The following is a 17,070-nucleotide window of genomic DNA, read 5'->3' on the forward strand; positions in this document are numbered from 1 at the left end:
CTTTTAAAGAAACAGTTGCTATACATACCAATTCAAGTTCAAGGACTGACTGCAGGCATAATAATGATTAGAGATATTTTATTGTCTACTAATTACATTGATCACTGTTTTTCCACGTGCATGTCCTCCCTCCAATTTCAGAAAGGCCTTTGGAACTTCAGAAAAAGAGAAGACTTCATCAATGACTGGTTGAATCTATGGAATAAACAAAAAGTGGCACTAGATTAAGAATAAAATAATGTATTGCCCTTACACTTCAAAACTCTGTGAAGAAATGGGGGAGGTTTCTTTCACGTATTTAGGGCAGAAATTGCCAGATATTGTAGTCACTAGCTTTTAACATTTTTTAGGGATAGCTCTGCATGCACAAGAAGACTTTCTACTGCTCTTTGCCCAAGTTTTGAAACACCTCTGCTAGCACACTTCAGAGCTTTTACCAGATACTCTACCATTAAAGTCACAATGCAAGGCTCTTTTAAGTCCATTCAAAAGCTGACACTGTGGTTTAACTTTTTGTTGTCCACAATGATATACTGACAAAAGGAACTTTTTTTTCCTTATAGTTCTTTACTGTTTTTCTTGTTAAATCCAAGAATTCTCACAAGGTCAGGTATTTCAAAGACACCTGTAAATCTGGTGCTTATCTCCATCATTACATATCTCAGTACCTTTAAAAGACTACAAATGAAGTACAAAAAATGTCCACAAACCTTTGTTGCTGAATCATTTAGCTACACTTCAAGACTCAGCCACTGTGTATTCCAGTAGGCATACATCATTAAGCCCAGCTTGCATCAACTGCTGTTCTGGCATTAATTATGTAGAGTGGCCTTCTGGATTGTTTTAGACTCATTTCTGACAACAACAGTGAAGCTACTTATTCATTCTTAACTAAGGAGCCTGAAAACCCTGTAAGCATTTTCTTTAGACATCATAAGTGTGCCAACAGAGGTAGAAGAAATCCCAGCTCTTCTGAAAAATAATTGTCATTGCTGGTCTGAGGCAAGAGGTTTTTTCCTACTGTCAAATTCTGAGTCAGCCTTCCAAAGGACAATGCAAGATCTGTGTACAAAAGTACCTCTCACAATTCCTACCAAAGATCCTGCCTACCCTGAGGTTGGTCCTTTACCTTGGATCCCGTAACAGCAGCCCAGTGCACATTCTTGCACTGATGAACTGATCCTAATCCTCTTATCAGAGGAAAACATGAACAGTAGATGAACCTGCAGCTCGCTCTTGCAGTGAAGAACTGAAGTACCAAAGATCCAAACACACTATTCACAGTGCTAGAAGATCCTTCTTACTTGTGTCAAAGGAAAAAATATCTTCAGACATTTTCCTAATAGCTATGAGCATGCACAGAGCTTGTTGAATGCACACAGTCTTTGTTAAATACTCCAGAACTGATAACTTCCCTGTCCTAGCAGGACACACCTCTTGCTAGATGGAAAAGGAATGCAACAGCAATAGGGACCCAAACAATTTGCCAGCATTTGAATGGTGCTGTCTTTCAAAAGGTTCTCTTGTTTTTATCAGAAGGCAAGGGGTATATATTCAGACATGCTGCTTAGGTGAGTGTGCAGCACTACCAAGGAAAGGTTTTCATACACACGTTTTCCAAGCAGCAGTACTGACCACCCAGCAGCACAGCCAATGCAATCTGGTAGTTGTCTGTGCTCATAGAGGTTATTTTCTCAACTCTCTTAATTTTCTCTTTATTCAGACTGCGCCTTAACTTGACATCCACTCCTTGCACTAAAATTATTACTGGTTTTGCTTCTGTGATAGCAGTAACCCAAGAAACCAGTAATCTAACAATTACACCACAGTATCTCCTAATCTTACCACTAGATTTTCCTTTTTATTTTGTCAGGGCAAGCTTAGCTGTAGTGTGAAACTTTACGTAGCAGAAAAGCAGGAATGAGTGAACCCCTCCAATAAATACATCAGAATTAGCAGCCAAATCACTATGAGAGCAACTGTGCAAATAAATATATTCACTAAGTGCCTCAAACTTGCCATGCAGCAGGGTATTTCCTCCCCATGTTCTGCCAGGACAGTCTCTGTAAACCAGCCTCTAGCAAAGTGAGCAGTAACACACAGCAGATGAGCCACAAAGATACCCCAACTGAGGAAGAAATGTGGGATTTAAATGATCATGTTCCAAGATGAACTTATGTCTGCACAGTATCCATCACAGAATGGAAGTATTGTCTTAGACATCAGCAAGGTCAGGGACATGGACCCAGGTCAGCAAAAACACAGGATTAGACAATGGTTTTGGGTAAATTGAGCATTTGAGTGCAGCTGCAGCTGCTGTGACTATCAGGAGGAGGAACGTGCTGCTGGTCAGTAGTGACTGTTTTGAGGAAGACCAATCCTTGCTTTCATAGCAGCAGCTTAGGGAAAAAACAATTCAGGAACCTTGCTGAGCCAAGCACAAGTGCAGCACTTGTACAGTACTTATTGTTAATGGCAGTTGCATACAAAGCTGTGCTTCAATTAATGGGGAAAAAAAAAGATACAGAAAGTCAGCCTGGTGGAGCATGGACACAGATGACCCCGACAAGACAAGAGGCTGGAAGGAGAGGAAAGGTGTTTGAGAAAGAAAGCAGTGCAGCAGCATAAGGGATGTGAAGTGCAAGGGATTCCAGGGAAAGGCAGAAGTTAATTTCAGACATGTGAAGTAACTGAGAAAACATGAACAAGATACTGCACTGTTCTGCTACAACCCTGACAGAAAGAGGTATGTTACATCCTCAGCCTGTTAAGTTCAAAGCATTGCATTTGAAAAGTGGTGACACAGGGATTCAGAGGAACCCTGAATTCAGCCTCACAGTTCAAAACACTGTGTGTATTGCAGCCATCACATGCTCAAAGCCCATCTACTACATTGATGTAACCTCTAGCTCCATTTAAATGCTGGCTTTAGGCAGTGCTATAGAGAGACATGAATACTAAATTGATGATCCTGACAATCTAGAGCATTAAACATTTTATCTGGCTGGCTGGTCAGTCCCATTGTATGAATAACCCTGAAAGGGCTGACCATGTTGCAGCACAGTGATTCACTCAGCCTTTACCATAATCCACTGACTAAGATAAAATTTCTTCCTGTGAACAGACAAACAAGTAGGGGAGCGTCTGCTGTTTGTTGAATGTGTGATAATAAATGGAGATTAACTGGATAATAAAAACACTGCCTATTTACAGCCACGCATCAGTTCCTTGCCAGAGGACACCTATTTGTTCAGGGAAAAGGGATTAAACTAAAGTCTGGGAGAGAAAGGATTACACATACCCACATTGAAATGTTTATCTGAAAACAGATTGGGTCTGAAAGGTATTTTCTTCCTCTTCATTCTCTCCATCGCAGTACATACTATAGAAATGAATCTCAGGTCCCTTGAAATGAGCTCATGTGTTTGGAAAAACAAAGAAGAGTAATTGCTGATGCTGATTAAGGCTATCCTACATACAGTACAGAGGTGATATCCAAGCCATTCCAGCTCCGAATGCAGCAGGCAATGAACAGGCACTGGCAGGAGTTGACTGGTCAGCAGGAATACACTCTCACTAATGGCAAATTCAGGCCCACCCTTGGAGGTCCCAGTTTCTGTGGTAGCAAGGACAAAGTCCGAATTTATCAAGAGAGGACAAGTGAGAAAACACGACAGGAATGAAGATGGCTTTGACCCTCGTGATAGTAGCAAGTTGCTCCAGTGAGTGTGGAGCTGCTTCCTGCCGCTGGAGGGCGAGCAAGAGCCTCGAAAAATGTCAGGACAGAGACGAACTGAGAGCAAGTCCAGTTCAAAGCACAAAACAAAAAAACTGCCCTCACTCAAAGGACAGTGACAGTGCACTGGCTCTCCCCCAGGTCTGCAAAGGATGGCCATGTCAGAGCTGCTGGGCTGCCTTGCTTGGAGAGTGCCTTCCAGCTGCTGCCTCACACACCCTACCCACGCCTTGGTGAGGCTGCTCAGAGCACCTGTACACTGTGCTTTGGGAAAGACACTTGCATGTGCACAGAACAAAGGCTGTCATGTGCTCCACCAGACATCAGGCTTGCAATAATGGAAAAGACCTGCCTGCTGTTTTGACTGAGTTAAAAGATAAAGGCTCTACTCCTCCAGAAATTACCACCATGCCAAATGAGGTGTATGAGCACAAATGCAGAGCTTGATAGAGTCCTTGGGCCTTCAGTCAGTCTCCCATCAATGTCAACAATAATCTTGAACAAAAATCATTAAAAAGAACAGTCCTTGTCCTGGAAGTAAACAAATAGTTATCTGTTTGTTACATTATTGTCAACCCATGGGGGAAAAAAGTGGTATCAGGACACTGCTGTTTCTGTCATTTCTTCCCTTTAACTGAGCACCTTCTCTGCTGTACTCCAGTTCCATGGTCATTCAGTCTTAATCCCACCCTTTCTTCTTCCTTCCTTCCCCTTAAAATGGCATACAACAATGTATGCTGAGCTTCATATTACTTTGCCAACAGCAGGTTTTAGGGTCAGCCCTCACAGAAGACAAAGGTTAAAGTTCTTCCCTTCTGGAACAGCTGGCTCTGGTCACATGTTGTACAGGTGGCTTTGCAACTGCACAGAATCATAGAATGGTTTGGGTTGGAAAGGATCTTTAAAGACCATTCAGTCCAACCCCTCCCTCCCATAAGCAGGGACACCTTCCACTACACCAGGTTGCTCAGAGCCCCATCTTTGAATGTTTTGGAAAAAACTTCTTCCTTGCTATGTTTTTTAATTAATTTGTATTTCAGAGAACACGCACTTTCATCCAAGAGCACATTAAAGGACATTAGGTACATGACATTTCTGTCCCAAATGCCTCATAGAAGTAAAAATGATCCAACAACACACCCAGAAGAAAAATGGTGCTGCAGTGGTTAAGGCATGGTAAGGAAGGCAAGTGTCCCGGGGTCTGCTCCTGCAGCCATCTTACCAACAATGGTATAAGCAGGTTTTATTTGTTTGGTTATTACACCAGGGTATCTTTTCTTATCAAATCTCTAACAGCAGCCCACAGGAACTCAGGAGTATCATCTACCATTATTTAAATGCTAGAAAATAAATTCCAGTGAAGCACACTATCGGGGTACAGTTCAGGCTGTAGAAAAGGTTTCAAAAATCTCTAGCTCATTAATTAGCGCTGGCAGAACAGCTTCTACATAACACAACGCAGAGCAGTAAGAAACTGGAGCAAGCCCAGAATTGCAGTGTGTGCCAGCCTAGCCCAAGATTAAATTAGTAGAAATGAGGAAGATCCTGGGTTTAGTTACCTACTGGACCATGCTGAAAAAACGTTAAGTAAAGGAAAGAGCAACTCTCTCTTCTGAAATTCCCTGTCAGTCACTTTTGTGGTAGTTATCCTGATATTTATGCCAGTAATTTAAGCAATGAGGGGCAATGTCACCATATACTTGGAACAAACTCCATTTTAGTTATAATAAATATATATAAAAATACATATTTACATATGAAAGCATATCACATATATAGACTATAAGAATAGTCCTGCATGATCAGCATCTCCTCAGATCTCAGCAAATTAAACACACAACTGACAAGAGCTGTCTTGCTGACCCCACATTTCACTGCTGTGCTAGACACATTTCCCTGCTATGCTCAGGGACTAGAGCTCAGAACACCAGGAATAACTTTCAACAGAATATACAGTTACATCAGGTTGAGGGAACACATTTGATTAAATACCTGGTAGATGATGAAATTTTTCAAGACTTCACTGTGGTGTATGTGAATTCACATATTCAAGCCCTATCTCCCCACAGTATGCAAAATTTGCATTAGCACTCTTCATGGACACTTTATCATGTAACCACACAGCACCTCCATAAAGAACATAACCAAGTTACCATGTCCTGGAGGAACAGGACCAGATGTGTTTTAATAAAAATCACAGTGGGATTTTTTTGGTGGCCATGACAAAATGCAGACAGAAGTTCTTTCTGGAAGAGAAAGGGCTGAACAGAGCTTTTGGCAACCTCTCCTTGATCAACATTTCTGAGCTTTAGCCAACCAACCTGGCAAGCAAATGCACTGCAACAAAACATAGAATTAAAGAAAAGAAAAAAGAAAGGTGCAAGCTTTGCAATTTAGCATGGAGAAATATGGTCCTCAAAACAAGCATGAACAACTAAAGGGTGGGGAAGAAGGACTGACCTCCAGTTAGAATCCCTATATTTAGGCACCCTGGAGCCTTTTCTAAGAGTAAAGCAGGCACCACCCAAGGGCAAGCCATCTCAAGTACTTTAAGATACCTTAACACAGCCATAAAGACTGGAATTACTGCAGAGAAGGCCACATCTATAGATGCCAGTTTTGGAGAACATTCAAGGACTCAGTGTTAAATTTGCTGTTCAATATTCATGGAGATGAGAGAAAATGCAACAGGGGCCAGGGGAAAAGTTACTTGCAGAACTGTAACAAGATGAATTGGAAGCAAATCGATACATACAAGTTAAGATACAGAATCCAGAAGCAGGGATAACATACACCATCTTAAACCATAGCTGTCCAAACAACTCTCAAACCCCACATAATGTCAAAGTGAATGACCATACCCATTTGTGTTATTTACTTCCTGAATAGCAAGGACCAGCAATAGAAAACAACTGCATTCTACATTTTAACAGGGTACTTCAGGTGGATAAAGGGCACTAGCCCTCATTAGTAGATAAATTATGGTAGCAAGAGGTTATGTGATTTGTTCAGCATTGCACAAGAAGACAGCAGCAGGGCCAAAGAACAGTCAGCATCTGTCCTCCAAACCACAACAGCAGGTGCTAAGTCCAAAGCATCTAGTGTCTTCAGCAAAATGTATAATCAACACTACTCACAAATTAAATTAATATAGGCATGCAGTTTTTTTTCCTATGGGTGCCTGTGCTGGAACATTTATCTAGAAAGCAAACAACACAGAGAATGATCTATTCATTTCATGACTGGAGACTCAATTTGCCCTTTAGCCTTCCTTCTGCAAAAACAACTTTCACCCATCAGACCATCTGACGCAATTATGCTCTGAAGGAAAGAGTATTAAGTCACCAGAAACAATGAACACACACTTGCACTGCATTTAAACAGCAATGAATGAAAATGAACATCACATTTCTGTAGGGCTGAATATTAACCCACATCCCATCATAGTCCTGCAGGAATATACAACATGCTCCCCCTTATTAAGGAGTTTTCTGAGACTGCCTTCCTCTATCAGGCTTTATAAAAGGCAAAGTATGTGCTCAATTATAAGTCAGAGGCTTTCTACCAACATAAGTAGTTACACAAATTTAGTCTATTTTCACCAAGTACTAAGTGGCATGTCCTTAGGAGGAAAACATTAGGCAAGCAGCAAAACCCACAACCGTTAATGTTAAATCCAGAACACTGACCACAAATATATCAAATTCATTCCCCTAGCAATCTTTTCAGTGATGATGCTTCAGCAAACAGTGTGTCACCAGATCTGTGTCCTGAATTAAAGGCTCTGTTGATTTCAGTTATCTTTAGATGAGAACCTTGTAATACATGAGGAACATTCTGCCATGGAAAGAGATAGAGCAACTTCTGACATGTGCTTTGTCAACTCATTTGGTGGAGCCCACATGAAGCCAGTCCTTACTGGATCATAATTAACTTCTGCAGTTTCAAAGCACAACAGAGATTTCCCAGCAATTGATAAAGTAATCCGTATCTCTAAGTTTGTCAGGGAAATACTTGATTTTCTCCAAGCCCAACCCTGTTGCAGGAGCCTCCCAGTCCCTCAGTCCTGCAACAGTCTCTTTGCAAGATGTCCAGCTGCAAGGCAGAGAAAACAGCTAGTAAACTGAAACTGGTCTTACAATTCCCACAACTGAGCTGATGTGCAGGTAAATTACACAAGGAAAATTATTCTCCTTCCTTGCACTAGCAGCTCATCAAATCCTCTCCTTCTCCTCCCCATTAGAAAAGCTTAAAGAAACTCCTCATAGCTGACATTTTGCAAATCTCTGTTCCTTGTTGCAAAGATCATCCATGTGAAAACTAAGTAACTTTAAACAAAACCGCTTATTCTTCATCCACTGAAGGACTGAAAATCCTTTTGCTTTCACAGAGGAGGGTGATGAACTCATCAGAACTAAAAATCTGTGTTGGTGCAGCAGGACTATAAGAACAAACACTGTCATTGTGATTTGTAACTGTTTCAGAGGTATGTTCTTCAATGCTTCGCTTACTATAACATCATCGCTTAACACCATCAGCTCTTTTTAATTTTCTTCATTTTGATCGTCCCTCATAATTCATTCCTGAAAAAAAGCCTCTCATTTTCAGAAGCTCTCCAATTGCTCTCTTATCCATACTTCATACAATCTCTAAATTAAGGTATCTGTAACAGAAAAGATTGAAATTTCAAAATAACTGAAATTACTCAAAACTATTTACTCAAAGCTAACAGGTTTAACTACATGAACTCTGTTTGCTAGCTTTCCCAAGCCTTTTTGATACACTTCATTGTTTTGTGTTTAATTTTCATTTATTCTCTCCCATTCAAACATAAACATGTATTTTAACTTACTTACAGGAAACTGCTACAATTCCTCCAGTAATTCTTTCCTGCCCTTTTCCCACATGCCTACCCTTCTTAATGGATGGACTGTCCATTTAAGAGAACTCTTCTGTCTAGGCAATAAAGGTCACGGTCTTACTAATATCTGTCTAAATGGAACATGTATGGGTCTTATACAATACTGATGATAGCAGAGATGTTTACAACATTGTACAAAATAGAGTAAAATGCTGCTAGAATAATGACTCTGCAGACAAACAGTCTGATGGTAGGACCTGTTTTTGCACAGAGAATAAAAGACCAAGCAAACATCTTTGCCTGTCCTCACGATCATCTTACAACCAAAAGTACATCAGGACATTCATACATGGATGACGTACATTTTAAGTGGCATTGCAGTTCACCTGTCCAGGCTATTAGGCAGAGAACAACGATTAAGCCTTATCTCTATTGCATAAACAGGTGTTTCCCAAGAGGCTTTCATGGGCATATTCTGCATTTGTTTTGCATACAAGGCAGGAGCAGAACACAAAACAAGTTGTGACTGAGCTGAGCATCAGGACACATGGTAAGAACAAAGTCAAGGGCATTTTTCTTAGACACTTATAATTCAGTAATGTGACTGAATGCAACCACAGGACGAGGACCATCTTCTGTGGTTTCTTTCTTGACCATCAGATAATGCCTACAGCATGGGACATAATGCAAAGCAGAGAGGTGCAAAGCTGCAGCCAAGAACATACTTCTCCATAGCTTTTTTGTTGCTGCAGCCTCTGATTATGAGTAAGTAACTTTTCGGGGTATAGTGACTTTCCCCAGCACATTGTTCATGACAGAGGAATAGAAGTGGCTGAATTCAGGAAGGTTTTTATTCTTATCAGCAGCACTGAGGTGGCAAATAGAAGCAATCAGATCTTAAGTACAACAGCAGTTTATTTACTCTTTTCCAAACTCTGGAACATAGGCTGATGAAGGGACTGGAGCACAAGTCCTACGGAGAGAGGCTGAGGGAGCTGGGGTTGTTTAGCCTGGAGAAGAGGAGGCTCAGAGGTGACCTCATCACTGTCTAAAACTACCTGAAGGGAAGTTCTAGCCAGGTGGGGGTTGGTCTCTTCTCCCAGGCACTCAGCAATAGGACAAGGGGGAACGGGCTTAAGCTCTGCAAGGGGAAATTTAAGTTGGAGATCAGAAAAAAATTCTTTCCAGAGAGAGCAATCAGGCATTGGAATGGCCTGCCCAGGGAGGTGGTAGATTCACCCTCCCTGGAGGTTTTTAAATTGAGATTGGCTGTGGCACTGAGTGCCATGATCTAGTAAATGGACTGGAGTTGGAGCAAGGGTTGGACTTGATGATCTCGGAGGTCTTTTCCAACCCAATCGATTCTATGATTCTATGATATTGCATACCCAAAAGAAAGGGATCAATGCTCAAAACTTTGGGAGATCTAGATTTGACTAATATTCACAAATTTTGAGCACAAGATGGCCTGTCAGCTCACATACTAGAAGTGGCAGACTCTGCTCAATCTTCTGCTTACGTATCACACAGAAAGATTAACAGCAGTTGTCCATATTCTCTACTCTTGGATAATTTAATGTTGCCAAAATTCCCAAACAGGACACTGTCAGGACCTACAGCACCACACAATCCAAAACACAGGAAATCAACTGTTCACTCCCACATACATTTTATAACAACCTCATAAACCTGAAAAGATAAAAAGAGCAGACCATAATCTATTTGCCACTTCATGCTTTTCCCCCAAGTCCACTAAGACTCCACAGAAGCTTATGAATGCTCACAATATTCCGAGTCACTGTGATGAATTAGCACAAATGTCATACTTTGAAGCACTGAAATAATGAAACACAAGATTGTTGTCACCACTCTGCCAATGCAGATCTTCTATCATCTGCAATAACCAGAATATTCTAGTTCACATTATGGGCAGAATGCCTGACCATCCAGGCTAAGCATTTTTGCATATGCAGGTACAGAGTCATGTTTATTCCGACAAAAATGAACCACATGAGACCTCTTAAAATGTAATCTTCAGTACCAGACAGAGTTCATGTTAAATTAATTCCACAGGCAAAAATAAACATTCACTGAACATTACTTTCTTATAACATTGTAAGCTTTGTGCTTTTGAAAACACATGCTCCAGAGGGAGAAGGCAGAACAGCCTTAACCATTATGAATTCCTAAATTCGATACAAAAGGCACAAGTTAGAAACTGGAGCAAGTCAATTCTTTACTAATTTTCCTCACTGTGAACATCATAAAATTTGATTCTCCAGTAGTGATCATTTTTGAGTCCACACAGCATCTCTTTCAGCAAAAATATTCAAATAACCATTACTGACATACCTTTCCAGAATCAACTAGTTCTGCTATTTCATCCAAACTTGGGCCACTTGGCATGAAAAATGCCCATCGATAATGGACTCCCTTAAGGAGATGCTGGAAGAAAGACCACAAATACATTAAAAAATCATGAGAGCAAACTGAAGTGGAGCTAAAATTAATGACAGAATCCCTAGAAAAGTAACTTAAGGAAAACACATGGAAATTTTTTAATGTCTGAAAAAAGGTCACCTAAGCACATGGATTAAATGTACAGACCAGGATGTTTTGTTACCACAACAGGATCAGGATGAATTTTGTGTCCAATTGCACACATCTGCTAGTAAAGAAAAACAACTACCTAGTCTCTACAACTAGAAATGGCATTATTTGTTACATAAGAGATAAATGGTGCTATATGTTTATGTAAACTCACAGAAGGGATGAAATAAACCCAACAATGTGACATTTAGAACCTTCCACTTCAGCGTTAGTGATTTTATTTTTCCACTGATTCCAAAAATCATCACTGCCCAATGACAGATGGCAGCTCACATGAAAAACATTTGGGGAAGATCTCACAAGCACAAGTCAAGAGCACCTCTTCTGATTAAGTCATTACAGGAGTAAGAGCTATCATCTCCTGAAGAGAGATGATTTTTAATACATGGCATAGAATCCTCATCATCACTGAAACATGCACACTGAGAAATAATACATTATTTCTTCAGTGCCTTTTCATTTTGTTTTTGGGCTTTACTGTGGAAGTATTTGTGCAGGACTTAGCAGCTCATAAAGCCACACCATCACAGGAATACCATAGCAACTGCTTGAAAAGCATTCATTTGGAGAGCAAGCACACAAATAGAGAAAGTTCTAAAAAGTCCCACTGATCTGGCCAATGGCAGAATGTTTTAAGATCCACTTATGAAAACTAGAAAGATCAGTATCACCATCCAGACACATGAACATGAAAGAGATTAAAGACTTCCTAGCCACCCTCAACTACTTTTATTACTCCCTGGTGCTGGAATAGGTTGAAGAGAATCAGTCATGGAACAATGTTTTGAGAGAAAGTCTGACCAGCCTAAAACAAGTAGCAAAATTGCCTTCATTTCAGAGGCAAGGATTTGGTGTGTTTACTATGAAACATTGGCTGTCAGCAGGACTCACTAGGGAGGCCATATGGAAAAGGCCACAATGGAAAGCACAAAAAGGAATCAAAACTACAAAGCTCACCAAACTATCACATACACCCAACAGCATCACCCCAACATGTTTCTTTTCAGTGCAAGAAAGAAGGAAAGAATAATAGTGCATCTCAAGTATACTCAAGAAATATGAGGACAATGCAACAACTGCCTCTACATGAGCCACATGACTACCATCCAAGCCACTAAAGAAGTTACTAGACTCCTACAAAATATGAAAGTATACAGAATTTTGCCAAATACCTTTAGAGTTTTGGAACCAACAGTGACTCCTGTTTGTAACATGCCATCAGCGACTCCAAGTTTGTCCATATTGATCAGGAAAGGTGTCACTAAGGTAACATATGTTGCTCCTGACCATTTCTTCAAGAGATCTAATGCCCACTTCTCAGTGGATCCACCAACATTATCTAGGATAAAATCAAATCTGCAGACATATAAAGAACAGGTTTAAAGTCATGATATGGGAAAAACAATTCCACCATAATTAAGCCAGTTAATAGCAGAAATTGGCTAGATATTACATTTTTACATGTCAGTGCAATGCAATAAAATAATCAGCCTGCAAGACAGTAGCAAGAAAGTCCCAAGACTTCAGCTAAATCCCAGCTTTACTCTACAATGGGATTTAAACTTACAGGTTATTGCTCAACCACTATGCAAGAGACACAGGCTATTTAAATAACTTAAATGGCACTATAACTCCAAAAAGCAGACATAGGTGCACAACTACATTCTCTGCTTGCTTAAAGCCTTCTAGAGCTCCATATCTTCAGCCCTCCCATGGAGACTACTGGAACAGCCTTGATGTCTGGCCATAGCACAGAATAATATGGTATGTGCATGTAAAAACTAGTCTGGAGTCATACCCTCACTAGGAGCATCTCTTGTAGATGCTGTACTCACAAGGAAGTCGGTTCCAGTGGCTAAAATTGCGTAAACAAATTATTCTGCTTAACAGTATCTCCGGACTCAGTTCAATGCAAAGGGTCTAAAACTTTCCCCCTATGGAATGGGTATATGCAGCCTCTGGCAACAAGCCACAGTTTTAGCGTTCCTTCTCATTATCCCAGCATGTGAGCCTGTAAAGGCTGAATAGGGCAACAGGGAGCTATGCACCTGTTCTGTTGGTACATGCACAACTCATTCTCATTTTCATCTGTAAATTTCCAGCAATCTCCATATTGCAATAGATATGTACATACACATACCTCTAATCTAAATAAACTACAAATAAGAGGGAAAATATGCAAATTAAATAGAAATGTTTTTATCTCAGGAATGGCAGTTTCCTGCCTTGTCTTCCAAGTATGTGATTTCATGTTTAAAGTTCAGTTAATGTAACAGCTGCCAACAAAAACAGATCACAAAAACAGATCACAAAAACTAATGCTCCCACAAAACGTAGTTCACTATGGGTTCTAAAGAGTCAGTACAACTGAAAAGGGGAGGAAAGTAGGAACATCCCTCTTGGTATAGCCAACTGATAGGCCCAGTTCTATCACAAGACTGCACCCCAGGACACTGCTGTTGATACCTCTTAAAAAGGGTCACTTGCTAGAGTGTTTAGTATTTAAAGTGTTGAGTTGCACAAAGGCCAATTTAGTGCTGATTGCAAACTGCAAAGTCAGTTGCTGCATGTCCTGTCCATACAGTGTCAGTACCCTCACAATTGCCCTCAGGTCTGCTGATAATCACACTACAGTTAAAGGGCATGTTGCTTCTTAGCACAGTTATCAGTAAATTCTTTCAGAGATTGAGCAGCTTCTATTTCCCCTCCCAGTAAATTAGCTCAATCTAGCTAAAAAGAGCAGTATAAATACCATATTCAAATACAAGTCAGAGCAGACTAAGTTCAAACAGATGGAAAGATTATAAAAGTAAAAAACACTTCTGTTCTAAAGAAAACTCCCAAGTTGGTTTAAACATAACTACTGTGACAAGATAAGTGTAATTGTTTATCAGAAACAGCTGTACCCAATGTTACAGAAGAAAAAATTACTTCCAATTGAGTTGCACAGTGGCAAGTCAATTCACTGCTTCATGACATAATTCTTCCCTCTACAAGATCAATTTTACTATTTACCAACCTCACACAGGATTTTAGAGACTTCTTTTAATTTATTCAAGCATTGCATATGCTCCAGGATTCTTGGATGGAAGCTGACAAAAATGTTCAAATCACAGTCACTGAAGAGAAGCACATGGAAGGGAGCTTGCCACCACAAGCTCAATTAACTGGCTTAGTCTTACAATGAAATCTGTCCTGGGGATACTCACTTGGCAAACTGCATTCACAAAGGGTTGCGCTGAATTGGCTTTACAAACTAATGCTTTAGAAATGGGAAAAGTAAAATAAAAATGAGGGAGTTCTGATAGACTGGAATCAAGCAATCAAAAGACAGGCAGTCTGACCACTAATTCCTTCATCTCGGTATTAAGCAACACAAACACATACAAGGGTAATGTTTTAAGTTGCTCTTCCAGATTTCCAGATTTGTAATCAATCACATCATCTGCTCCAAGCCTTTTCACCAGTGTGCTGGCATCATGAGAACAAACTGCAGTCACGTGAGCACCCCAGGCCTTCACTAGCTGAAAAAACAGGATGAAAAAAATAGAGAAGTCCGAAGATTAGAATTTAGTGAAACCACAAGAAGAACTTTAAAAACCAAAGTCTCATTATATTTACATAACAAATGAGAACCTTTAATAGGGAGCAGGGAGACTGTGTTCCAATACAAGATATTTTGTCACACATCCTACAGACAAAATAATGAGTAGAATTTATCCATATTTAAGGTGGGTTTGGGGAGTGAGGAGCTGGTGTGAGGGAAGGAAGGTGGGGTTTTTTATGCCACTTAAAGATACCAGGTCTCACAACAAATAAGGCTCCAGATAAAATACTCAGTTTGCCATCTGAATCTCCCAGCTAAATGTACACCATGAGGTACTGTCCAAGTTGCCAATTTACAAAACTGGCACCAGATCAACAATTTTTAAATATGCCCGTTAATTATTTCATATCTTTATCTTATTGCAAACAGGTTAAATCCTAGTAACAAGAAAAAGAAGGAAGTTATCTCTGATTTACCACAGGGACTATGTCAGGTTATCTTCTACTCCAAAAGCTATAGCAGAGCAAAGGGTTTTTCCCAGTTATTTCTCCCTTTTGGCATTTCATTTTTTTCATTCACAGTAGTATTTTTTACTTTTATTCCAGCTTAATTAACACAGTTTAACCAGGATTAATCAGTTACAAATCATTAACCAGTCAGTGCCTGGTCAGCCTTTTGTACTGAAAGTAGTCACCTGCCTTATCACGGATCAGGCAAAGAGCATACCACAGAACTTCTCCTGTAAGCCTCTTTAAAACTCTGGCCTAGTAGCATGGAACACACTGATGCAATCACCCAACTTCTGCATTTTTTTCATATTCTTGAGCGAAAGATGTTTCAGCATGAGACAACAGTGACTAGAATCCAACCCCCAAATTAACTGTGAGCATGAGAAGGCAATGTTGCACAACTAACAGAGCAATAAAAGAGCATGTTGGTTCTCCAAAGTTTAGAGCTACTGGAAGAGATGGACAAAATGTGGCCTTTCAGATCATCTGACCAGCTACAACAGTTACAGTACATGATACTCCATCGGTCTTTCTACTCACACAGCAAAGCTGAGTGACAGATAATGAAAACAGGCTACATGTTTCAAGTTCAACAATCAGAGATTTCCTGCACCCAAAGTGTGAAATGCAGTCTTAGACACAATTCCTTTCTTTGTAAGTCCCTGCTTCCTACTTTAAAATGCTACACTGCAACAGATGGAAAGCAATAAATCTGAAAATATTTCACTTTTGAAAATATCAATCAGCTCGATCAGACAGATTGATCAGTAGCTTGATATTTCTCTCTTCCTTCTCTCAATTCCCTTCTGTTAATTTTTTTCCCCATACTGAATCATTTGAAGATGCATCCTGGGCATGCTAGTTTATATTACCTGTACAGCAAATGTACCAACTCCTCCTGAAGCTCCTAATATTAATATTCTGTAAGAGAAAATTAAAATACATTAAATAGTTCTTTAAATAAACTCCATAGTAACTATGTATTCTAATGGTCCTTATACATCTCTGACACCAAACTATATTAAGCAAAAGACTGCATTTGTTACTCAATGTTATTCAAGAGTGGTTAACTCTTCAGATAGCCAATAATGTGACTTGACATTGGTGATCCCAAGTCCTGTGCCAAAAGCATTATCAGCACAGCCAAAGAGACTTCCTCATATGTGCCTCCCACTAAATGCAGACAGTGGAGCTGTCAGGAAGTAATATTTATCATCTAAACCCCTTGTACCTGCCCTCACTTTCCCACACCTAACTGTTGATTTTGGGACAGTCAGTTGACAGTGCTTTCCGTCTCCCAGACTCCACTGTCCTATCTCCTAAAGAAAAAATGCCAATGTTTTACACAAATTGGTCTTAACTAAGAGAAAAAATAGTTCAGTATCACATTATTTAAGGAGACTGTGAATTTCAGAATATATGGAATGTAATTTTCCCATATTGCATAATATTTATCTAAAAGACAAAAATACACTGAAGTACCCTCACCATGAACAAGCTTGATTTTTATTAAACTAAGGTATCTTTTTCTTTAGAAAAAAGGCAGTAGAATTTTTCTAGTTCAGTACATCTCAGCAAGAACTTTAAATGCCAGGTCATGGAAATTGGCACACAAGCAGGAAAAGGAAAGAATATATTATCAAATTATTAGTGATTGAGAGTTCATTTTAACTTAACAGTTCACCCTAAATTTCAACAAAACTAATGCAGGTTTACTTGTGTGACGACCTTACTGCTAGCAACCTAATCATGGTTCAAAAATTTCATCCAGATATTTTATTAAGCAAGTAAACTTCAGAAAATGAAT

General features: G+C 39.8%; 1 protein-coding gene across 2 annotated transcripts in view; it reads right to left on the reverse strand.

Moving 5' to 3' along the window:
* The window catches only part of RTN4IP1 (reticulon 4 interacting protein 1), a 25,280-nt gene continuing 8,210 nt past the window's right edge, over positions 1–17,070 (reverse strand). The window contains exons 5-9 of one of the 2 annotated variants that reach the window (XM_071548844.1): positions 16,136–16,184; positions 14,595–14,731; positions 12,380–12,563; positions 10,950–11,042; positions 1–195 (exon numbers count right to left, since the gene is read on the reverse strand). In XM_071548844.1, the coding sequence (XP_071404945.1) occupies positions 79–195; positions 10,950–11,042; positions 12,380–12,563; positions 14,595–14,731; positions 16,136–16,184 (580 nt within the window). In that variant the 3' untranslated portion in view covers positions 1–78. Of the gene's footprint in view, positions 196–1,214; positions 8,400–10,949; positions 11,043–12,379; positions 12,564–14,594; positions 14,732–16,135; positions 16,185–17,070 lie in introns of those variants that run through there. The other variant, XM_071548843.1, reaches the window with a different exon arrangement.

Source organism: Pithys albifrons, chromosome 2 (assembly GCF_047495875.1).
Source record: "Pithys albifrons albifrons isolate INPA30051 chromosome 2, PitAlb_v1, whole genome shotgun sequence".
Lineage (NCBI taxonomy): Eukaryota > Metazoa > Chordata > Aves > Passeriformes > Thamnophilidae > Pithys > Pithys albifrons.